This window comes from Colius striatus, chromosome 3 (assembly GCF_028858725.1).
Source record: "Colius striatus isolate bColStr4 chromosome 3, bColStr4.1.hap1, whole genome shotgun sequence".
NCBI lineage: Eukaryota > Metazoa > Chordata > Aves > Coliiformes > Coliidae > Colius > Colius striatus.
The window spans coordinates 97651409-97675676 of NC_084761.1; the positions used below are offsets into that span (position 1 = coordinate 97651409).

The window sequence follows — 24268 nt, forward strand, 5'->3', positions numbered from 1 at the left end:
GCTTGAACAGACCTCACCTCATCCGAGGAGACTTGTACCCGAGCCTGCCTGCCCCAGCTCACAAACGGGCAGTGCTGAAAGAGCTCCGGAGGGAAGGCACCACATCCTCTGCTCCCTCCCCGGACTATTTCACTGCTTCACTTTCCTTACTGTTATGAAAATCCTGAATGCTAAGTCAAGTCTCCCCTAGGTCTGGATTTGTAAAGCCCAGAGGAGTGGGCTATGCTGGCCAAAAAGAGAAAAAACCACCCCTCTGACTGCCCAAAGCAACATCAAGCCAAGCCTCAGAAAAGGCAGAACCCTTAGAAAGCAGAAATAAGCAGCAGATTATCCAGATGCTGGCAAGACTGGGCCAGTAACCCCCCTGCAGGAGCTCTCACAATTTCTGGGACTTCAATAAACATTTCCCAGGGATGGGATTTACCAGGAGGCAGCAAAGGTTTCCCAGGGCAAAGCGAGAGGCATCCCTCCTAGCAGAGGGATTCAGGCACAGCCACATGCTCCCCTCCTCAGTCCCTGCTACAGACTTGTTTCCGCTGCATGAAACCACAGGCAATGCATGTTTTTAAACACCTCCTACGCATTTTCTCTGCTGAGACTGCTCAGCCAGTCTCCTCCATTTCTCTTTTTTCTCCCCCCCCCCCCCCCCCCCTTATGCCACCTGCCAAGCTTTTCCAGGTAAAGCACATCACATCCAGGCTGTCAATAAGATATAAAGGAAGTATATCATGGTTCAGAGAGTGTCCGAGGGTGAAAGAGATCCTTGGAGGTCTCTGATTCTGTTTCCCACTCCTTGCTCCACACAGGACCACCTTCAAAACTAAACCAGGCTGCTCAGGACCTTTTCTCACACCTGATATCCTCCTCAAAGAAGTTCTACAGAAAGTCAAGTCCTTGGGATCAGCACTTAGAGCAGAGCTCAGCTCCTAACCCAGCAGGCTCTCCCATACAGATTAAGGCAACATGTAAAAGTATCAGCTAGGTTCAGAACTTTAAGGTACTTCCTTGCACTGAGACAAACCTGCAACAGAGCATCTGAATACCTTCCTTCATACCCACACTTCATACCTTCAGTCACAGTTTAAAGGACAGAGTTGACAGCATCACAACCCTAAAGGTGGAAGGAACCCGCCTTGCCTCCAGCAGGTATTTCAGGTTCCAAATGCTGCCAGATCCATTGCAGCGAGTGAACCAGCTTATGAAACACAAGACTGCCCAAGATCAGTTTCTATTTTTATTTCTTTTCCATGCTGAGGTTGTTTAGCAGCTCTCCCTGGCCAGTCTGCCTGGGTCTGAGGGTATAACAGGGACCAGAGCTGCTCCTCAGTGGAGACAGCAGCGGCCAAGCGAGTGCTGGCAAATGATGTCCAACAGAGTCCATCAACACACCAACACCAACCCATTGCCTCCCTCCTTCCCCACGGTCTCCCAAACCCTCCCCAGCTCTCAGTGGGCTTCTCTAGGACCTCATGCCACCCCTCTCTTTGCAGTCCCCAACCCTTTCACCCCCTGCTCACGCACCATCCACCGGCCCGGTCCACCTCTGCGTCACCAAACGTTGTGGCCACGGGGCCAAATCCTGCGAAGAGCCAGCACTTGCCCCAAACTGGCCGTAGGGTGAGCGGAGAAAGGTGAGGCGAGGGTAGCAAAAAGAAGCTGGCTCCATGAGGACAGAGAAGAGAGGAGAGCCAGGTACGAAGCAAACCGCGTCTCCCTTCACCTCCTTCAGCGGGTACTGTTGGGACATGCAGTCTCGGAGCCTTGTGCTCGAAGAAGTTGCTTTTTTTGGAGAGGAATGAAGGTAGGCAAAGAGGGGAAAAAAACCCCACCAAACCCAAAAAGCAAAGCTGCTGGGAGCAGCCCCGCTGCTGCTGTCACAGCCCAGCAGAGCACAGTGGCAGGGCTGCGTCTCCAGCCTCTATTTAAACGCCCCTCTCAGAAAGCAGAGATGCAGCACAGGAAGAGACAAATTCCAGCTCTGCGTCGGGCTGATAAGCCAGGTTTATAATATTCAAGCAGCATTGGCATTACTACAATTCCCCCCCCCCCCTCCTTCCCCAGCTGAATGTCTTGTGCAGGAGCTTGTTGTGCACAATAAGCAAAACAAAAAGCCCAATTCCTAAGAAAAGCCCTGGGCTTGTTCCGGTGGGAACAGCCAAGACGGTGGGTAAAACAAACACACGCGTGGTAAACCCCAGGGATGCAATTAGGCTCGGAGCAGGGGGAAGAGGCGGCTCACTCCTGGACAAGGAGGTGGCAGGGAGTGAGAGGAAAAGGAGAATCAACCTGATGGCCCAACACTCTGCCCCACGAGGTGGCTTTTCCTCCCCCATCAAGGAGGTGACCTCAATCAGCAGCTTCAAGTGTTGGGAGGTGACAGCATCTGGCCCAGCAGCAAAAGGAGAAAGGCTACCTCATCCTCAGTCTTCTGTCCCAACTACCTACTCCTTCTCTGCCTCCATGAGTGGGTAGCACTCAGCAATAACTCACTCCACCACCCTCACCATTAAAAACCACTCACAGCATCTCAAGATGAAGGTCACCCAGCTCTAAGCACCGACCAGCTGAGACGTTCTCTCCACCAGCTTTAGATCCGATTTCCCCCCAAGCCATAGTCCACATTATCCCTGGTCTCCATCCACAGCTGCAGGGAGCAGCCACAGCTCAGAAAAGCCCTTCTGCTGTGCTTTGCATCACATCCTTCAAACTTAGCGAGCTAAAAAGCATGCATGGGGAAGAAAGCTCCTGCCCAAGGCAAGTAGAAAGCCAGCATTACCCACTCAAGTGACTTGCATCAGGTCTTGATGCTTTTCTCCCTGTCTTCTTGCAGTTTCTCAGCAGAGCATTTATGAGGAATGAAACTGGATCTTATTCCCTCCGTGTCCTACCCAAATCACAGCTCCCACTGCTCTGTCAGAGCTTGCAGACTCTCCTTCTGCAACAGAGTCCAACTGAAGCCCTTCATACTGCCTTTTGGAGTTGCAATTGCAAGTCAGAGCCAGGGATGAATTTAGAAAGGAGAAGCAGAAAAACCCACGGAGTTGTGAGTGACAGCGAAGTGCTTTGATATCAAAGCCAGCACTGACAGATGCAGAAGCCTGCAGTGCTCTGCTCTAGGCCAGCATGTCACCATGCTCTGCAGAAAGGCTTTATGAGGAGCTTACACCAGATCATATTTAGAAAGTTATGGTTGCATTAAAAAGGGAAGAAATAAAGAGTCTTTCCATTTTCACCAAGTCCCAGAACAAATCCCTGAAGGAGCTGCTTTGTGGGCACAATCACACCACACTGCTCAGCCCCAAATTAGGATGAGCTTCATGGAATTGCTTCAGCATTCCCAGCTTTCAACCCTCCTGCACTGCATCCTCCACAGACTCCCTTCAGCAGCACCGACTCCACACCGTGCCTCAGCTGCTGGATTTAACACATGCTGGATATCTGCTGGTGTGCTTGGCAGCAATCTGCCTGTTTACAAGGCAGATGACAGTTTCATGATGATGAGCCATTCAGGTGTCCCAGAGAGTTGTTTACTCCCAGAGAAATCCCACAGAAGGAAGTGGGACTTGTCTAGAGGGGGGTTTGTATTAGGAAGAGGTAACTCAAGTGCCACCCAAACTCCAGCAATAGATGGACTTGAGACAGCAATCACTGCAGCTTCCCAGAGACACTGCAAACCACAGCACAGTATTGCAAGTACTCACTGAAAGACAAACAGCTCTGCCTTCCAGGCAGTGATTTAGCACCTGTCTGTAGGCATAAAGTCCACGTGCAGAGCACTAGCACAGCTCTGCCAGGTCAAGGTTGGAGGTTTTTATTCTTATACAGGCAAGTAAAACAGCACCAGGCTAAGTCCAGTAACTCTGGACTAAACCCCAACTCTGCAGCTCACTCCTTGCAGAAAGGGATTTGAGGTATCAACCTTTCCCCTGACTTATCTTGGAAGAGACAATACAGAGAGCTTCCATTTCACACCCTTGGGCTGTTGAACCCAAGAGCTCTTTGTTTTCACACTGAGTCAAGAATAAAGCCAGCTTTAACAACTGCTTACAGCCTTAAATGATTCACTAGAGCTTTATTAGAAGTCAAGGCACTAGAGGTTTACATACAGCTATCTTGTGTCACTGGGGGAGATGAGCAACTGCTCCATCTGAAAATCCAACTCCTAGTTCTAGCTGCACAAGCATTCCAACTGCCAAGGAATGACACAAGAGGCAGAGAAGAACTTCCTCTGCAGTACATGATTCTTAACAGAGCAGCAAACTGTATAAAAGCCACAGATATTTCAAAACTCAAGGACTCTGGCTGAGCAGGATTAGCCAATACACCTCAGTTCTAGCAGGGCAACAGCGACACATGGCTCACGAGGGGGTGGCAATGACTGAGGTCACAGTGTGGACAGCACTGAAGCATTGCATCACTGTTTCTTTCCAGTCTCTAAAGAAAACCCCAGCCACAAAACAGCAGCTCAGGTGAGATGGCTGAAATGCCCCCTGCTAGGTCAAGCAGCTGATCCCATGCTTCAGCTACAGCATCTGACGGGCTGTAACTGTGCAAGAGGAAGAACAAAGCTATGTTAACACCTAGAGAAAACCCACATACAAAGTCCTGCAACCACTGCACGTCACAACAGCTTGGGAAAAAGAATTCCATGTTCCCAGTAAATCATTCCCACGCAGCCAGTCAGTCCATGAAGTCTCCAGAGGGAGAACGACAGTCCTGGCCATAAAGAAAAACCACCTCAGCAACAGTTAAAAAAAGCTCAGAGGAAGGACCAGCAAACTTTTTCATTACACTAAGAGAGGAGAGAAAACAAGGGCACAATCCTCCCGGAGGGAAGATCCTAAAGTTTGAGGAGCAGGCTGCGGCTCTGCAGACAAAGCTGTTGTGCCACCTACAGTTGCTCTGCCTCCAGAACAAACTTTTCTACGCCCTCCCAAGTCCCTGTCCTTTAATTCGGTGTCACAGCAGCTCTCCCGCAGCCATGCTGCTGAAGGAAGTGCTTCCTTTGGGCAGGCGGGGGGTTGGAGGCACTTCAGAAAACAACTCGTACAGTTCAGCGTGAGACCCACAAAGTGCATTTCAAAAGGCGTCTCCATCCACCTTCCTTCCCCAGCACCTTGCCAAGTACGTCGCTGGGGTTTTTGCCCATGCACACGGCCGCCCAGAGCCCTTTTGCATTAGTTTAGATTTGAGCCATCAAGTTTCAGCTGTTTTAAAGAGGGGTTTTGTTCGCTGGGGCTTTTACACCAGCGAGTCCAGGCACCCGCAAGCAAGGCACCGGAGCGGAGTTCAACATCGCTTCCTCCTCTAGTTGGGTATAAACAAGTACCAGAAAGGAGGGGAAACGCCACCCCCAGAAGCAGCAGCCACGAAGCTGCCATCGCTCCTTTCCCCCTGGTACCACTTTCACAGCGCATCTGCGCTCCCTGCGCTGGGATATCCCACTGATGCCCAAGCTCTGGGGGGGCTGTCCCCATCTCCCTCTGCCAGCAACAGGCTGAACAAAACACCTTGAAACGACAACGCGTGCCAAGCCTTGCCCCAGCTTTCTGCACCCTCCTGAGAAAGGGAAAAGCAACGATACATCCCCATCCCCCTGCAGACCACCCATCGCATCCCATCGCCAGCCCGCTGCCAAACGCCAGGCTGGGGTTAAAGCGGGAGGAAGAGGCGACGGGACGGCCCGACGAGCTGCGGGCACAAGTCACGGCAGTGCGGGACCCCGCCGGCGTCGGCTCTCACCGCAGGGCTGGAGGTGAAACACCCGTCTCGCTGCCATGGCTGCCGCCGCCTCGCCTCTCATCCCCTCTTCATCTCCACAGCTCTGCTGCTTCCCACGGGCTTCTCCTCGTGGAAATCAACAGATAACCCCAAACTTGAAGCTTTCCCCCCCCCCCCCCCAAAACCAAACCCCGCAGCTCAGCCCCAAAAATCAAGTCCCGAGCGAGCGGGTGCGGGAGAGCGCGCGGGGGGAGCGGCACGGCCCTGCCCGGGTCCTAGCGCCCGCCCGCCCGCCGCCGCTCGCAGCACGCTCCGCTGCGCTCGGAAGGGAAAGGGTTAAAGTCGCTTCTCCCCTCCGCGCACACCTCTGGTCACTTTGTCACTGAAATGAGCGCTTGTCACTTTCCTAGGGATGCATGGAAATGGTTGGGGTTGGAAGGGACCTTAAAGGTCATCTCGTTCCAACCCCCTGCCATGGCAGGGACACCTTCCACCAAGCACAGGTTGGTCCAAGTCCCATCCAACGTGCCCTTGGACACTGCCAGGGATGGGGCAGCCACAGCCTCTCTGGGCAACCTGTGCCAGGGCCTCACCACCCTCACAGGGAACAGCTTCTTCCTGATATCTCAATTTACACCATAGGGTCCCATCATTCAGACTGGTTTTCTCTGTCCCTTCAGAGCTTCCTCTGAAATCACAGAATGGTGGGGTTGGAAGGGACCTTTAGAGATCATCCAGTCCAACCTCCCTGCAGAAGCAGGGTCACCTACATCAGGTCACATAGAAACATGTCCAGGTGGGTCTTGAAGACCTCCAAGGAAGGAGACTCCACAATAACCTGGCACAAGCACATTTGAACCAAAAGCAGCCATCTGGGATTCAAAATGAATCCCCAGAGCACACCACAGTGATGTACCTTGAGCATCTGTACAAAACCAAGCAACAACAAGAAAGCTTTTAAGAGCTGATGCAGAATGATGCTCCCCAATCTGCCACCAACCCATGCCACCAGCCATATTTCTTGAGTCCTTGCTTTGTTGCCTTTTTTGTGACTTCCCCAGCCACTGTTACCTTGTTTGCTCGTATCCTGAACAAGCCTTGGTGGTTTTCTGCCTCCCTGCTCAAATCACACTCCCCAGGAGGGGATAGGTGCCCACAGCAGAAGCACTAAACGTGAAGCAGTTGGGGAAGTAGTGACTGAAACTCAACATTCCTCTGCTGAAAGAAAAGCAAGGTATCAGCTAGAGACTGTCAGGAGGATATTTGCATCTCCTCCAGGACATCCACTGTATCTTATTAGGATAAACAGCTATACTACCATAAAAGCTGGACTCACACTGTTTTGTATCTCCATTTCCTGATCTTTTCCTCCTCCAGAAGGGTCTTGAGCTGATTCAGCTGCAGCAAGCAGCTCGAGCAGTTTGGAAGTTAGGGGTGAAAGACGTTTAAAGACATCTTAAAGACATCCACAGATGCTACAGATGCTGGTCTCAAGGCAGCATATCTATAGTGAACCTTCTCCATCCTCTAAATCAGCCAACTACAGCCAGAAAAAACACACCACACCTAGAAAACCATTGCACACTGTTGCAGCTGGAGGTAGGAGACCCTCTGCCAAGATTTAAAGGCTTAAGCTACTGTATAGATCCTGCAAATGCTGCAGGAAAAAGCAGGTATTTAGGCTTATTTATCACCTAGATTAAGTTGTCTGGTTTCAAATACTGTGTCATCTCCTTCAGCTCACCAGAGAAACCCATCCCCACCACAGGAAGAGACCTGGTTTGGATCCAGTTGGGTTCATTTGGAAGATGCATACATTGCACAAGCTAATACTTGTTTTAATGGCTTAAACTGTACACACTTAGTACAACATTTAACTCCTTGCACAAGTTATTCACATGGCATCCAGCTACACCAGCTGATTGGAAGCCCAAAAGTCTGTTTAGGAAGAAGGTAACACAATACACATGTGAGAGCACCCAAGGACAACTTTGCAGGGCTGTATTTCATACAGGTCACCTGCAGGTGCTTGCAGTATTCCCCCAAGACCTATTTCCTACATGCAAACAGGGGAAAGCTGAGTCCTGTATTAATTTCCTTTCAGACATCAAACTAAATCATATTTCTCTTTATTATTATAGTAGTAGGTGCCCCTTGTTAGAACTATCAACCCCACCACCAGGATAGCTTTCTGGAGGCTATCAGCTTCTCTGCTATGATGCCAGGCACCAGAGAAGCTATCAGATGCCTTCTGTCTGGCTCTATCTTGTCTGTCCCAGTGTCTCCAGACCTGTTCTTTGCAAGCAGTCTCCACTGATCCAGCTAAGCAGTGTCACCCAAAGGGAGCCTGGTCCAAGGAGCAGGAGTTACACCCTCACCCTGTGTCCTTCAGCTTCTGCAGAGCCCCATCTGAGTATTCACCCCCAAGGAAATTATTACCTTGGTGCACAAAGACAGCCTCCCTTCAAGGCAGAAGTTCATTATCTTCTCTTAGCAAGTTACTTTTCATTGACTGTCTATAACTATTTGTACCTTGGCTGGTTTGTGGCTAAAAAGCAATGGGAAGGGGATTTCTGCACTTGCCTTCACAACCAGATCACACAGAACCCAATTGCCTGATCCAGCAGCATCGGCCTTGTGTCTGAGCAGAAGGCATTTGGGTTTCTTCCAAGCCAGATACCAGGTACATAGGCTTTTTAGCCAGCTGCATAGGATGCTTTTGCCAAGGCTGGGACTTTTCTGGTGGAATTGCATTCAGGGCTGTAGAAGTTTGGGTTAAAGAAAGCCAAAGCATTGCAGAGAAACTTCCATCCAACACTTGTGCATGAAGCAGTGCTGGGATTCCCCTGCCTGTGACGTGACAAAGAAGCAAAGAAGTTGCTCATGGGACCTCCAAAAACATAGATTGCTACTATAACCTGCAGACAGGAGATGTTATACTCTGTTTTAGCCATGCCCTGAACTCCTGCTGATCTGACTGCAACTCAAGGGAAAGCTCAGTTGGCTTCACAAATGGAGCTCCTGTCGCTTTGTGCTCTCAGCTGCAGGAGAGCTCTGCTTGCAGGACATGCAATAAATGCTGCAGCACAGCAGGGGGAGCACAGTGTCCTGCTGGGAACCCCCTCTGAGGGCAACCACGGGATGGATAACGGTTCCTTCCCGAGTTCTTGTCATTGGGAAGGTGTCTCAGTGTTTATCCCATCACTGTTTGCTTTGGTGCTCTCTGATCTCAGCCCTGGAGCTGGATTCCACAGGTCTCAACCACAGCACTAAAGATCCCATTTCAGGACACGCATTTGAAGTTGCTCTGCAGAGTCCCAGCCTGCTTTAGGACACAAGATTTGCTTTTAAGAGTCAAGGAAATTCAGTATTAGAGGCCAAGGTAATTAATGACCTTGCAATTTGAGCAGCTGCAGCCTGCAGATTGAGACAGTGGGGTGAGTTTAGCAAGTGGCACCTTTTATTTGGTGCCTGTCCTCCAGCCCACAGCAAAACTACGAGGTTAGAGCAGTATCAGTCCCTCCAGGTAGAAGAGGAATATCTTGTCACCCTTTAAGAGGCAAGTCTTTTAGGGCTACCTCTTCCCAAGTAACTCATCCAAATGGAAGGCTGCAGAAAGTGTCCTGAGATCCCTCCATGAAAAGGCACAACAGGCACAACATTCCTTTTAGCTCAAGGAGGATCAGAGGAGTTAAAGATGCTGCAGCACAAGGAGCTGACCCAGAAAGCTGATGCTTTAAGGCAAAGACACAATGCTACTCCTCTTTGCTCATGTTCACACCTAAAAGGAAAGCCTGACAAAAGAAGAAGTTAGATCTGATTAAGAGGTATATAAATACTAGTTCCTTTGTCTCCCTCCTATAGGTTTTGTTCCCTTACAGCCTCCCATAGCTCCTCAAGCACTGCTGGCTCTCTCCTACAGCTGCTTGGAGTTATATGCAGGGCCAGCAAGGACCGGGACTGGTGCTCAGCCTGAGGGCTTCTGGGAGGCTGAGAGTCCTTTAGATGCAGATTGCACCCAGATGGTGATTTCCTCCTGGCACTGGTAGGAACTGGGGAAGGCAGCCAGTCTCTCCAGCATGCTCTGCCAGAGCTAGAGACAAACTCCCTGGCAGAAGTCACGCCAGCATGAAGGTTTTATTAGGCCAGGACCGTGCAGCCAGCTTATGTTACCACCAGCTAGAACAGGGAGATGCAAGCAGGACTGAGTGCTCAGACAGACTATCTGCTTCACAGTTCTTGCCCCAAGCACAGCTCCTCCTCAGAACCCCAAAACACAATTCATTTTGCCTGGGGACAAGGATGCTCTCACCTCCAGAAGGGTCTTTCTGTATTTAAGGTTCCTTTGAGTTGCAGTCAAATCAGCAGGAGTTCATGGCATGGCTAAAACAGAATATAACATCTCTGACTGCAGGTATGGCAGTAATCTGTGTTTTTGGGGATCCCCTCAGCAACTTCTTTGCTTCTGTGCAGTCTTGGTCACGTCACAGGCAGGGGAATCCCAGCACTGCTTCATGCACAAGTGTTGGATGGAAGTTTCTCTGCAATGCTTGGCTTTCTGTTTCTATTCTTCAAACTTCTACAGCCTTGAATGCAATCCCACCAGAAAAGTCCCAGCCTTGGCAAAAGCATCCTCTGTAGCTGGCTAAAAAAGCCTATGTACCTGGTATCTGGCTTGGAAGAAACCCAGATGCCTTCTGCTCAGACACAAGGCTGATGCTGCTGGACCAGGCAACTGGGTTCTGTATGGTGTGGTTGTGAAGGCAAGTGCAACAATCCCTTAGCATGGTCTGAATGAACTCTCTTCTCCTTATCTGGGACCTTAAGGGCCAAAACATGACCAAGAGGCTACGTAGCCATCCCTGAAAACTGCCTAGACCACATGGTGGAAAAGTCATACCCTTCCCATGTGCCCAGGAACAGGGGATACTCAGGTCTGCCCCTCAGTAGAGACATGAAGAGAGTTGCTTCTCATCCAGCTGTCTCTAAGATATTTCACAAGCAACATTTGAAATCAGGCAGCCTGATAATGACCAGACTCACACCTTACTAGAGAAGTGGGATCACAGTACAGTAAGACAAGACTTGGCCAGACACTATCTGGACTTACCTTGGAAGCAAAAAAGACACTTGGTGATTTGCTAAAAAGTTTAGTTAGAAAATTTCTCTGGAGATCTCTCCAGGCTGCAACCAGGGAGCTGGAAGTTTGGCACAAGCTTGTGGCCACTGAAAGCTTCCCCTAGGCAGTGCAGCCCCATCCACTGCCTTTGGCTGACTGATAAGAGCATCCTGTGCAGTACATCACATAGCAGGGCCTCCCAGGCTCCCTGCAGGGTAATTGTGGAAAGCAGAAGAGAGAGAGAGAATTTCCCCTGGAAAGTGCCAACACAAAGCCTAATCTAAATCTACACCAGCCCTTGAAGTTCTATGATGCACCCAAATGCCATCTCAAGTCTTTCTGGCTCTTGTAGGAATGGAGAGGAGAAGTGACACCTCAGTAGGGTAGGAGAGCTAAAGAGAGCAAAGGGAGATGATGTAGGGTAGCTCAAGAGAGGGGCAATAACACATATGGACTTCATTGCTCTTTCATCTACTGTCTGCCCTCAGGCTGTTGAGCACATTCCACCTGAGGGCAGGGTTTGACACAGTTTGGAGTATTGCTTTTGTTCTAAGGGAGTGTGGTATTGAAACCATCTTGAAGAGCAGCTGGAGCTCTACCCTGCCACTTGAACACGTGAGAGCCAGTTTACCTCTCTAGTGTTGAGGGACATCTCCATGGAGCTTTAAAAGACATGTCTCCATGTCATGGCTCATCAATGGTAGGACACTGTGTCTGCACCTGTGTCATCACTCCCTGAACCCTGCAACAGCAGTTGACCAAGGACCAGAGAGCCCAGGCTCCATCTCCCTCTTGCCAGTACATACCTGAGAATCAACACATCATTACAGGGCACAGCTTACACTGGTACAATGGGATTGCTGAGCACCAGTGCCACTGAAACATAGAATCATAGGGCTGGGAAGGGCCCTGCAGAGCTGCTCCAGCCCCAGCCCCTGCTAAAGCAGGTTCCTCTTGACTAGGGAGCACAGGAACATGTCCAAAGGGGTTTGGGAACCTCCCAAGAAGGAGCCTCCACACCCTCCCTGGGCAGCCTGGGCCAGGGCTCCCTCACCTCAGCACCAAAACAAGTCTCTCCTCCTGTAGCAGTGGAGCTTTCTGTGTTGCACTTTTTTGTGTCACTGAGTAAAAAGGTGTTGCCCCATCCTCCTGACACCCACCCTTTAGGTACCTGTAAGTGTTGATGAGATCCCCCCCTCATCCTTCCCTTCCCCAGGCTGAACAGCCCCAGGTCCCACAGCCTTTCCTCCTCAGAGAGAGATTCCAGTCCCTTCATGATCTTGGCAGCCCTAAAGCCACCCAAGAGGTGACATCCAGCAAAAGGTGGTTTTCCATTGCTTCAGTTTCTATGTGAGTACAATCGTGGGAAAAGCTTTCCCATACCTGATGTTACAGCTACACAGAGTCCTGCCAGACTAATGAGTAGGTCTCAGGTAGAGATAAAACACACAATAGATTTGCACAGAGCCACAGCTGAATAGCTGACTCCAGCCTCAGTTTAGCCTCAGAGCATGAGGAGGTTGTTGATTCCCAGCGAGAACGTGCTTGCCAGCCTCCTTTGTGCAAGAGAACAAGTTAAAGAGGGGGTAAAAAACCACCCTTCAGTAACTAGTCCAGCCACTGGCAACCCAACCTCTCCTCTGCAGCTAGCAGCAACTCAAACAATGTGAATATTTTCACTGCTGCTGGAGGCAAGGAGTGCTGGTGATAAGGAACTGAACATGGCACTTATGGGTTTAGAAATAAATGATGGTCCTTACCCAAGACTCAGCTGAACACGTTACAAAGCTCAAAGAACAGACCAGAGCAGCAGATCCAGATGATGTCATGTAATAGAGCAATAAAGAATTACACAACTGAGGGCAACAGATAAAAAACAGGAACACTCAGCAACATCTAAAGACGTAATAAGGGGTAAGCTTCAGTCTGAGCTAGGCACACTTGCAAAGCTCCTTGCCCAACACATGCTGGTAGATCCCACGGTGTGCACAGATGGAAATATTTACCTGAAGCCTTCATGACCAAGAAGGAGGGCACAGGGCAGCAGTGCAGCTTCATACCAAGGGAAAAAACTCAGGGGAAACAGAGATGAAACCAAGCCTGCATTTTCCAGGCAAAGAGGAGTTTAACAGACCCAACAGCAGGTTCATGAAGCCTTGCAGCAGACAGAAGCTGGTAGCCCAGGGCAACTCTAAGTTCCAGACAGACTAAAACCCCTACTTTTAACACAAACAAGGGATGCTGTTGTCAGGTGGAGTTGTGAGGATCCCTCACACTATGGAGGGATGACTTTCCTCTCACTGAGCAGATAAAATTGCTGGCAGCAAATACACAAGGACAGGGAAAAAAAGCCCTTTGATTTCCACACCAAGCTTCAAAGCTTACTCACTGCTAAAAGAGATTCACAGTTTGCTATGCTTGTTTAGCTCGAGATGCATGAAAAGCATCTTGCTGCTTTGTCCTTGAAGTGCCACCTTCCCCCAGTGAGGGGACAGGAGAGTACCAGGAGCAGAAATGATGGAATCATAGGATGGTTGGGGGATGGGAAGGGCTCTGCACAGCTCCTCCAGCCCAAGCCCCCTCAAACAGGGGGCACAGGAACGTGTCCAGGTGGGGTTGGAAACCTCCTGAGAAGGAGCCTCCACACCCTCCCTGGGCAGCCTGGGCCAGGGCTCCCTCCCCTCAGCACAAAAGGAGTTTCTCCTCCTGTGCCAGGGGCACTGCCTGTGTGCCAGCTTGTGCCTGTTACCCCTTGTCCCGGTACTGGAGACAACAGAAAAAAGTGCCATTCCATCCTCTCAACATCCACTCTTTAGGGACTTTATAACTATTAATGAGATCCCCCCTCAGCCTTCTCTTCTCCAGGCTGAACAGCCCCAGGTCCCACAGCCTTTCCTCATCAGGAAGATGCTCCAGCCCCCTCAGCATCTTGGTGTCCCTGCACTGGCCTCTCTCCAGCACTTCCCTGTCCCTCTGGAGCTGGGGAGCCCAGAACTGGACACAGGACTCCAGATGAGGCCTCAGCAGCTCTGGCAGAGCAGAGGGGCAGCACAACCTCCCTGGCCCTGCTGCCCACACTCTCCTCAATGCCCCCAGGCTGCCATTGGCTTCTTGCCCACGAGCCCACGTTGCTGCTCATGGGCAGTTGATTCTCCCCCAGCACTGCCAGGTCCCTCTCCTGGAGCTGCTCTCCAGCAGGTCACCCCCAGCCTGTGCTGCTGCAGGGGGTTGTTCCTCCCCAGCTGCAGGACTCTGCTCCTGTCCTTATTGAGCCTCAAGAGGTTCCTCTCAGCCCAGCTCTCACTGACTGGCAGCAGTCTCTGGTGCATCAGCCAGTGCTCCCAGTTTGGTGTCATCAGGGAACTTGCTGAGGCTACACTCCATCCCTTTATCCAAAGCCATGCATAGGTTTTCTCAGTTAAGTGATTCTAACTCCATACAGCTAGCTTTGGCACTGCAGGCTGGCATCAGCACGGGATATTTGGTAACATGATGCAGCAGAGGCATGTCAAGGGATAAATCAAGTACAAGAAACCAGCAGAGAGTTTGAGTGTGAGACGTTCAACATTACTGTTGAGGTTCTCTTAGAGAAGAGGCATTGCTATCCCCTGTGGATCCCCCAAGAGGAGAGGGTCTCCATGTACCTATGGGTTATCATACCTGCTCAGGTTTGAGAGCCCATCACTTAAGGAGACACCTGCCCTCTGAAACAAGTGAAGTGACAGTAAAAGCCAGTACAACAGCACAACCCATCAGTGGGAAGACACTCTGGGACTAAGCTCATCTGTTAGGAAAGGAATACAAGTACCAATAGCTGGTCCCTACAGGGTCTGCAATGCTTCTTGTTCAGCCAGATAGAGAAGTTTATTGGGAGCTGAAGGTCCCACTAGCTGTAGAATTAAACTAAACCTAGAAAGATGTGCTCAGGTTAAGCCAAGCTGACTGGTCAATTCAGTCTCATCTCTGGACAGAGCAACTTGTGGCTTCCACTCCAAACAACTTCAGGCTACAATAAGGAGGCAACAAGGGGATCTGCTTGCCTGCTGTTAAGTAAAAGCCCACAGTAGTTATGAAGGAATAGATGGGACAAAATGCTTTTAACAGTCATGTCAGTTAGGTTGGAAGCACTAAGGGACGAATGTAGAGCTGTGTAGTTTGCAGTCCCCCTGCCCTCACAGGGGACTAGAACACCACATTCTGTCATTTAGAGGACAGATCTAAGGTGTTAGCCACCTTTACCACCTTCCTTAGTGAGGAATGCTCTAGCATGGAGCAAGCCAGGCAGCTTTTACCCCCTTAAAAAAAAACCCAAACCACTCAAGTCTTATGATTATAAAGTATTCCCATCCTATTCCAGCCCTACAGATATGGGCTAGGAATCTTCCCATTAAGTGAGCCTTTCAGAGCTGATTAGAGCATGAAAGTTGCAGCTGGGTATGCACATGGTGAAGCAAAGCCCATTAAAATAGTGCTGTCAATTAAAAACTTAACCAAGTGCTTGATGATCAGTGGCATGACAGAGTGCAGGAGCCACTGCCTGAAGATACAGCCACGGTTTTGTCTCGTTTTCACACAGGTGGATGATGTGGTTGCAGAGGAAACATCACCTACCATGGTTTAGGACACTCCAGCATAAAGACTAGTAGCACCTCTCAACAGCAAATTCAAGGTTTTGTAATCCATTTCCCAGGCAAGGAGAAAGAATTACACTCCCTGCTGCCAGCTTCAACAAAGCCAAGCTCTTTTGATGTTAAAAGCCCAGCTGGCTCAAATACACAAGCTGTTAGATAGCACTTGTTCTTCAGACTAGCTTGGACCAGTAGCATTCCCACTGCCTGGAGAACTGAATAAATCAAGCCCTTGGTGACATTATGAAGCAGCTCAGTACCCCTATAATTGTACTTTTGCATGAAATGCCACAGACTGTGGATGCCACAGGGATTTACTCTCCCTCTGTGAATAGTGGCAAGGTGTAGGGCCAAGCAGGAGAGCCTGAAAGCATTACAGATGGTTAACTTTCTTGTTCCAGCACACATTTGTACTTCTCTCATATTAATCAATACAATTAGTCAAGTGGCAAAGCTCTGTTTCAAGTGTAGGTGGAGTTCCCTCAGACTTTCCTTCTTGACCTTTCATTTCAGTCCACTGTAAGTTACCCATGGCCTGTGTTGAGCCAGCCAGCTCTCATTCAAGCCAGGACTTTCCTAACTCCTAAGAGGCTTCTTGCCAGCAAAGCCAAGCTCACATTCAGAGGAGACTCTCTTGCAGTAGCTCAGAGGGTCTGCAGACCAAACACATCTCCCTTCACGAGACTGGGTCACAACCATCTGAACCTTATTCACCAAACACAACCTCATTTTCTCCCACACCAACAACTCATCTTCATTTTCCATGGGAGGGAAGAGAGAATAAACAGTTGGCTAAGCCATTCTTGAGGTTGGCTGCTTTCAGTTGGAAGGGATCAGCAATGATCATCCACTCTGGGAGATGATGAAACCTGCTTTCTGCAACCCTTTGTCAAAGGGACAAGCTGTTTCAGGATGATCTGGAGGCTTGTAGCTTTTCTTCCTTAGTCTTTGCAAAGCAGAAAGGGCAACTCTGAAGCATTTGGTACCCAAGTAACAGGGTTGAAATCACGTGCCAATCTACCAAGGATCCAAGGAGAAACCATCCCATCAGAGCTTCCAAGGAGGCTGCAAGGCTTTGCCATGTCCTACAGCTCCTGGTTTACAGCATACAATTGTCCCATTCATACCCATGATCAAGCAGCTTAGCATGAACAACCTGTTTCACTCATTCATCTCCATTGCTTGGCATGAAGAGCACTGGGCAGGTAGATTAAAGCCTGCAGTTGGAATCTCTCCCTCCAACATGGTTGGCAGAGCTAAATAGGATCCTGAGAGCAAACAATACAATCGTTATGGTGTCTCAGAATACTGACCTGCAAGGCAAGCAGTTGTGGGCAGGGTTTGAGAGAACTGGAAAGCAACAGAGCAAACCTGAGCAAGGTAGTTTTGGCTCGCTAGCAGGAAAGTTGTTGGCTATTAAGCCAATTAGACCACAAGCTAGTCATCCTCTCCCAGGAGAACATTGTTCCTGCACCAACTGGCAAACACAAATGGTGCTGTAGAGCCAATGAGGGAGGGTGGGTTGCTTTTTCATGGAATTGTTGGTTGGAAAAGACCTTAAAAGCTCGTAGAGTCCAACTTCTCCCCTCCTGCCAAGTCCCCCAGCACCTCAGCTCCACTTTGGCCTTCTTGGCCACCTGGGCACACTGCTGGCTTGTGTTGAGCTGGTGTTAACACCCCCAGCTCCTTTCCCACTCATTGCTTTTAAGAGTGTTCAAACTAAATCAAGAGGTTTTAACCTCTGAATTCAGTGTCTTACCATCAACCTCATGCCAGAAGAATATAATGACTTCCTTATCACAGGAGAGATTCCCTACACATAAAGGGATGCAAGATAGGATTGATGTCTGAAACCTTGCAAATGCACACAACTGTGGAAGTGTGTCTAGATCCACAGACACATCAATCTCACAAGCTCTTCACCTAGGTCAGTAAATCTCTTGCCAAGAGATCATCAGATCAACTCATGCAGGTGTCTTATGGGCTCACCCAGCCTCAGTGCCCACCACCAAACCCACAAACTGTCCAGGCAAGCTTAAAAGCTTCAAACCTAGTGTCTGAGACTATCACTTCATTTGTTTTTCAGACAGTCCATCCATATTCCCTTTCCCCTCATTCCCCACCTGAGGTTGCAAAACTATATGAAGTGTCTCAAAACACTATTGATAGTGGTGCTCTTACCCTAACAAGGAGCAGAAACAAGTTCCACTACAGCAAACTGGCAAACCCCAACCCTTACATGCCAGTTTGAGAGCTGCATTCAGCATTGTTCACCATGAGGCTTGCATGTGGCAAGCTGCAGGTCCTGTTCTGCAGACAGCTGCAGTTACAACAACTTTGTCCTCCACTTCCAGATTTCTTTGGGTGTCTCAGCTGAAAGATAAGCAGATTTCAAAGAGCCACCTACAGAAGTGCTGTGGCATGCCATCATCCATTCAGATGGTTTCCTCTTGCAGACAGAGTGGCTCCTGGCTAAGAATCCTGAGAAAGTAGGTAGAAATGACTGACAGTAAAGCAGAGACTAACTTGAGAGTAACATCCTTCTCTGGGGAGCTCCCACATGCCCTGCCCTTTTAGCAGCTTTCCAGAGATCAAAAAAGTCCTAGGATGTGGCAAGTGATTACACCCAAAGACAGGGTAAAGCATGTCATGAGCACAACTTCATCACAACAAACTGACTACTCCAAAAACAAAAGGGAAAGAAATGCCACAGGATTCCAACAAGCTTGAAAGATCCCCAAGGATGGGCTTGCAGAAGGAGCCTCTCTCATTTCTGACCTTTCAGGACCAGAACATCCAAAACTAGGGTTTCACTTAGAGGCAGAGTGTTCCCTTGTTAACACCCACTACAAAAGAACTATTTGGCCTCTAAACAAAGCCAAATAGCCTTGGTATTCTAAAGGATTTTTTCACCAAGGGAGGGAGCAAAAAGAGGGGAAATGAATGTGTCTCAAGTCTTCTAAAGACCTCTGGTGCCTGAGAAACCCTGACTGGTATGAAGAGGATGCTTATCAGGGTGGCATGTCACCTTGGTAAGCTGGACAAGCTTGGTTTGACTTTGCAAGGATTTTAGTTCAGAGCTAGAAACAGTTCCTCTGTTCACCTCATGTTCTTTCCCCAAACCTCAAATCACTTTGTGTCTGAACATTGAGATCTTCAACTGGAGGCCTGCTGGGAACCAGGTAAGTAGCTGCAAGTGGGGTCATAGTGCTGACATGATAAAACCAGCTAATGCACGATGCTGCTGAGCAGAGGATGGCCTTAAGTAGTCAAGTTTCCCATAACTCCAGACTGCTCTAAGCTTTAGGAGAGGTTCTGTGATGCTTTTCCCATAGCAACCCTCCTGCAGCGTGGTAAGACATTGCCCTTCTATCTTCTTCCAGGTACAAAATATGCTGATCCATCTTGTCAAAGACATCTACAAGTATCTTTGCCTTTACACACCAACATATCAAGCACTCACATCATACATTAATGGACTAACAATGCTCTTCCCTAAAACAATGCAAGCACATTGAGGTAAGAAGTTGCATCATATCTGCTTTGGTTCCTTGGCCATGCAGCTATTTCAAGAGGACTGATTCACCTCTCCCCACCCAGGTCATGGTTGACATGAACTGTATGCCTTCATATCTTTTGCTGTCAGGCTAAGCTACCAACAGACTGTAGTGCTGTCAGATGGCAAAAACAGAGGGGAGGAGGTCAGTCAGGGTAGCATTGGAAGGGACAAACTTGAGCAGGCTGCTGCTCTAGCACAGGTCTGTTTTCAGCCTGGAGATACCTGTGATGCATTTGAATAGAGGGCTTGTACATCATTACCAAGAGTATAGCCATCAGTTACCAGCTGACTACCTGAACTAACCCAGTCAAAACACCTTACTGTACTTTAAAGCAATGCTACAGGGATTCCTGAGAACCAGTTGTGGTCTTATTGGTTAAGTGATGCTTTCTCCATAGGGCTTTTCTCACCTCCTTGGGATACAGGCATTCCATGCCCAATAGAGTGGGATGAGGATAATCCATCTTGGTGCACAGTGATAAGCTAGTTGCTTATTAGTTTTACCAAGAAATCCTCACTGAAGGTTTGATTTGAGCTTGCTGCTCAGCTTTGTGTCTTCACCATGAGCAGTTCTCCCCAGGCAGCCTTCCTGGGCATCACATCCCTGGGTTTGGTCTCAGCAGCAGACTGGAAAAGGTCTTGTGTCCTCACCAGAGATAGGCTGGTTCTGTCTCAATACAAAAACCAGTTCAGGTTTCAAGCTCTACCTCAAGCAAAGTGAAATGTGATGGCTCTAGAGAAGTTCAAAGCCTTACCAAAGTCTTATTCCTTGTTGCCCTCATTAAAAAGGTTAACATCATTAACCAGCAGTGTCCTGATTCCACAAAGCATACTGAAGTGCTGAGAGCACCATGCTGGCCAGATCCAAAGCTATTAGCTCAACTTTCTGCAGGATCAAGAGGTTCACTTGGTCCATTTCCTCTACAACAAGGGTCGTGATCATCAACAAGCAACAGAAACTATGAGGAAAGAGTTTAGCAAGCCCTATGAAAGACATAAGGAACAGCTTAGTAAGAGCTGGGGAAGAGAGCAGGATGCAGACAGCTGAAGACTCATCCCCCTCCTTACCACATTCAGAGAGCCAATGCTTCTGGCCACACTTCCCACACAAACACTCCTTTGGGGTTTTTGGTTCTACAGAGAAAGCTGAGGCCTGGAGCACTGTTGCTCTCAGGAACCTTTGAACATCATGGGAACTGCGAGGTAGGGGTATGGAGGAAGGCAAAGCATCTCAAGAGCTTATGAACAACCTCTTCCACTGATCAACAAAACTTACATCCAGCCTGTTTTCCCTGAGGGGATACCAACAAATACCCAGAGCAGAGATTTAGCACTAGCCCAGCCTATAAAGAGGTCTCCTAGGGTATCCTCCAGGCAGCTTGGAAACCAAGGGCTTGGGGAGAGAGTTTGAGCTGAGCCTCTGCACTGTGTAGCATGCAGCACAGGTCCCTTCCACAGAAGGGCTCACCCATTCCTTGGGGTCATCTGCTTTTCAGCATCTCCCCAACCCTGCTGCAGAGAGCTCCACAGCCTCACCTGCTGTCACAGGAATGGATGCCTTTTGCTACGTTTTTAAGCAAAAATCCCCCTACACAATGTGCCTTTGCTTCCCAGCTTTGTCTGGACACTTCATCCTTTTCCCTTGTGACTTTTCCCAGCTTGGAGATGATCTAACTTCTGTTTCTTCCTTGTACAGAAGCTGGTTTTGACTGTGGCCCTCACTGTTGCCTTTCTGACCCATTGATGCACAGGTACCTCTGCATTTCAGAGCACTGCCTGCTCTAGGAATACAAGCCAGCTTTAAAGAAACAAGGGGAAGAGAGACATGAGGACAGCTCTCCTTGCCTCTCAAAGGTCACAGTTCTTTCCCTCCATTGTTGTCTGGGTAAGCCAGAAAACTTCTCACTGCGCTTCCAGTAACTAAGAGACCCTAAAATCAAAGGAAGATCAGCTCATACAGAGGCATTCACATCTTCAGCACAAACACAATTAGTGGTAGCCTGGAGGAATATCACTTGGACAGACTGTTTTGGGTAGGTTAAGCAAATTTGGCTCAACAACACAAGTTTTTATTCCACTTCACTCTGTAAATCATGCCCCAGCAACAACACTGGAGCACAGTTTAAAGACAGAGTCGATTAGCAGTGCAGAGGAGAGCACCACAGAACCCAAAGCTGGGACTTAAATAATTGTGCAGTCGTTATCCTGACAGAATATTTGCTGCTAACACAAGGCTGCCAAGTTTGGAGCTTGATGAAGCAATGGCACCTCTGCTCCAAAGCAAAATGACTTGCACATTGATTTCAGCTGTCTGGAAGAGGGTTTTTATGAAGGCACAGAGTGTGAGAGCCCAAAAGAACAGGATGGGGAGTACTTGACATACAAGTTTCCTGCAGGTAAAGGCTTCCCTACTTCAAGGGGAAGATATACAGGCATACCTCCAATCAACCATCACTGAGAATAGGCTAATTAGAAGATGGATCAGGCCAGGAGAAGCAAGAAGTCTTCCCAAACCTGTACAATTCCTACACTTCACAGCAGGGACCTGTGCAGGCTCTGAGCAGTGTCCTTGGGGTGCTATTCCCATCACCAAACTGCTGTCCTGATGTGAGATGGGTACTGAAGTCCTGGGAAATGGCTGAAGACACCATATCTGTCTTGTGTGACCAGGTAGCTCCCAATATCCAAGAAAGCTCAAGACTGCCAAAAGCTCCTCAACACCATCACAATCTTGGAACGTGGCTCTCTGGCACAGGAAGGTGAGAACACAACCCTTTTCTACTGGCATCCTTTGGAGCCAACTCTGAAGAGCTGGAAGCTCTCCATAAGTTTAAGACCAGTCATTTTTGAGCAGGTTCCAAGTATGAACAGCTCCTGGCCAACCCAACCTCCTGAGAGCTGGCAAGGGCTGAGAACCCCAAACATGGCCAACTTGGGCTGCTGCCTGCCTACCTGCACTAAAGAGCATGAAGCTGCAAGATCAGCAAGTGCTGGAGCTATCCAGGGTATCCTCAAAGCCCTCCAACTCCTCCACCCACCCTGCATCTCTGCAGGCACCTCCTGTCCCACCATGCAGCATCCTACTTGTCCCACAGGGCACTCACCATTCAGATACATCTTCATCTTCTATTTTATCTTCATCATAATAGCAAACTTCAAGGCAAGAAGAGCCAGCTTGCACTAGAGGACTCTTTGCCCTCTGCTTCAAAGCCTGCTTAGGACCTCTCATGCCAGGGAGGAGGCAGAAAGACACAAGCTGAGGAGATTTCCTATGGCTAAGCCTTGCCTCTAGCCTCACCTCCCTAAAAACCAGTGCTAGTTATCAGTCCCACCATCACCAATCTATTGCAGGGGGTGAGCAGATCACACTCCACCTCCTCACCACTTCGCCTCCTGCTTTGTCGTAACACAGAAATAGTTGTGTTTGGGTTCCCCCCCCCCCCTTCAACCACAGCAGGCCAAAGCTGAGCTGATGCTGTAAGAGTTACACAGGCTGCTTGCACAGATCCTCCAAATACAGCCAGGAAAGGTCTGGTGTCCCCATGCAGGACGACCCCCTGTCTCTGGAAGGAGCTCCAAGGGGAAACGCTCACTCGGCAGCTTCCTGGCTCAGCCAGCCAGGGAAGCTGGTTGTGCTGGTAGCCCTGGCCAGGAGACACTGCTGGGTTTCATCTCAGCTTGTAATCCACATCCAGTGACAGCCCCAGGGGCTGTGGTTTGAGTATCAGGAACAAAGCCACAAGCTCAGGTGACAGCATGCAAAAGCCTCTGATCCTTTCAGCATCTCCTGAGGGGGCACCCCAGCTCCTGCAGAGGTTGCCCCCTACCCCTGACCTTCCAAGGCAAAAGGTTTGGAGGAGACTGAGGCAAAAGCAACCACATGCTCAAATTCAAGACAAGGAGCAGAGCAACAGAAGCAAAAGAATTAGGTGCAGTCCCAGCCATGCATCTGAGTGATCCTTCCTCCTCCTGTTAATGACCTGGGGCTCATCCTTTGCTCAAATAAGCCAAACATCTCCATCTCTGTCCCTTTGCCTGCAGAGAGGCTGTTGCTTAGAGATTATCCCTACCAGGAGAAGAAAGCTACAGCTGAGAAAGAATATTCAGTTGAAGCTTCCTGGCTCAGAGAGGTGGGGGAAGGAAAGAAGAAGGGTTTTGTGCAAGAAGCGCTGTGGTTGATTACTGAACGACTTTCTTTGTAAGGCTGATCTCAATTAAGAGTGGCACTTCTGAGTGTCACAACATCCCCAGCACAAACACACTTTGCTCACAGCTTTCAATTTTTAGAGGTATTGAAGTAGCAGGCATAGGAACAGGCCTTTAAAAGGCTGCTCTGTAGGTTTTCAGCTATCTGCAGGAAGCCAGAGGCAAACAAAGTGAGTCTATCTGCTGCTTTTAAGTGTGTGCATCTGCAGCAGACTTTAAGGACCCAATAAAAGCAGTCTGAGCAATCTCTGGATGTTTCCTAGACCCAGAGAGGTCTGACCAGGTGTAGACAGAAACAAGTACCCTGCAGGGAAGCATCTGCAGTTAGCTTGTCTTCATTGAAAGCTGCTGTCCAGATTTCCCTTGATTTCAGTGGCCTTTAGCCCAACATCACAGCACCAACTGACCTTGGAGAAGTCACTTAGGCTGTGGTGGGTTGACCTTGGCTGGGGCACCAGGTGCCCACCAAGTCACTCTGTCACTGCTCTCCTCAGCTGGACAAAGGAGAAGAAGCATAGCAAAAGGCTCATGAGTCAAGGTAAGGACTGGGAGAGATCATTCAGCAATTGCTATCGTGGGCAAAACAGACTTAGCTTGGGGAAACAGTTTATTACCAACCAGAGAAGAGAGGAATGGATGTTGTGGTCAGTTTATCTCACATTGTCTCAGCCTGGGGTCCTCCCTGGGCTGTGGGTGACTCTCTGCTATCCCCTGGCCTCCATAGCTGCTGGGGCAAGGTCTCACCAGGGGAAGGTCTGCTCCCTACCTGGAGCACCTCCTCTCCTCCTCCTCTCACCTTGGGGCCTGCAGAGATGTTACTCATGGATTTTCACTCCTGTCTGTGCCTGCAGATGCTCTGGCACGACAATGAGGTATGTTATTGCAGAGGCATTGCCATCACTGCTGATGGACTCAGCCTCTGCCAGCAGCAGGTACATCTTGGACCCATCTAGTATGGGTTCCAAGAGACACAGGGAAAGCTTTCTAGCAGCTTCTCACAGCAGCCACTCCTGTAGCCTCCAGCCCCCCATCAAG

General features: G+C 49.3%; 1 protein-coding gene across 3 annotated transcripts in view; it reads right to left on the reverse strand.

The window, feature by feature from the left end:
• SLC4A11 (solute carrier family 4 member 11) overlaps window positions 1-5856 on the reverse strand; it is a 97861-nt gene extending 92005 nt beyond the window's left edge. For 2 of the 3 annotated variants that reach the window (XM_061994282.1, XM_061994281.1), the window contains exon 1: window positions 1522-1902. In XM_061994282.1, the coding sequence (XP_061850266.1) occupies window positions 1522-1747 (226 nt within the window). In that variant the 5' untranslated portion in view covers window positions 1748-1902. Of the gene's footprint in view, window positions 1-1521; window positions 1903-5742 lie in introns of those variants that run through there. The other variant, XM_061994283.1, reaches the window with a different exon arrangement.
• Between the last annotated feature and the right edge of the window lie 18412 nt (window positions 5857-24268).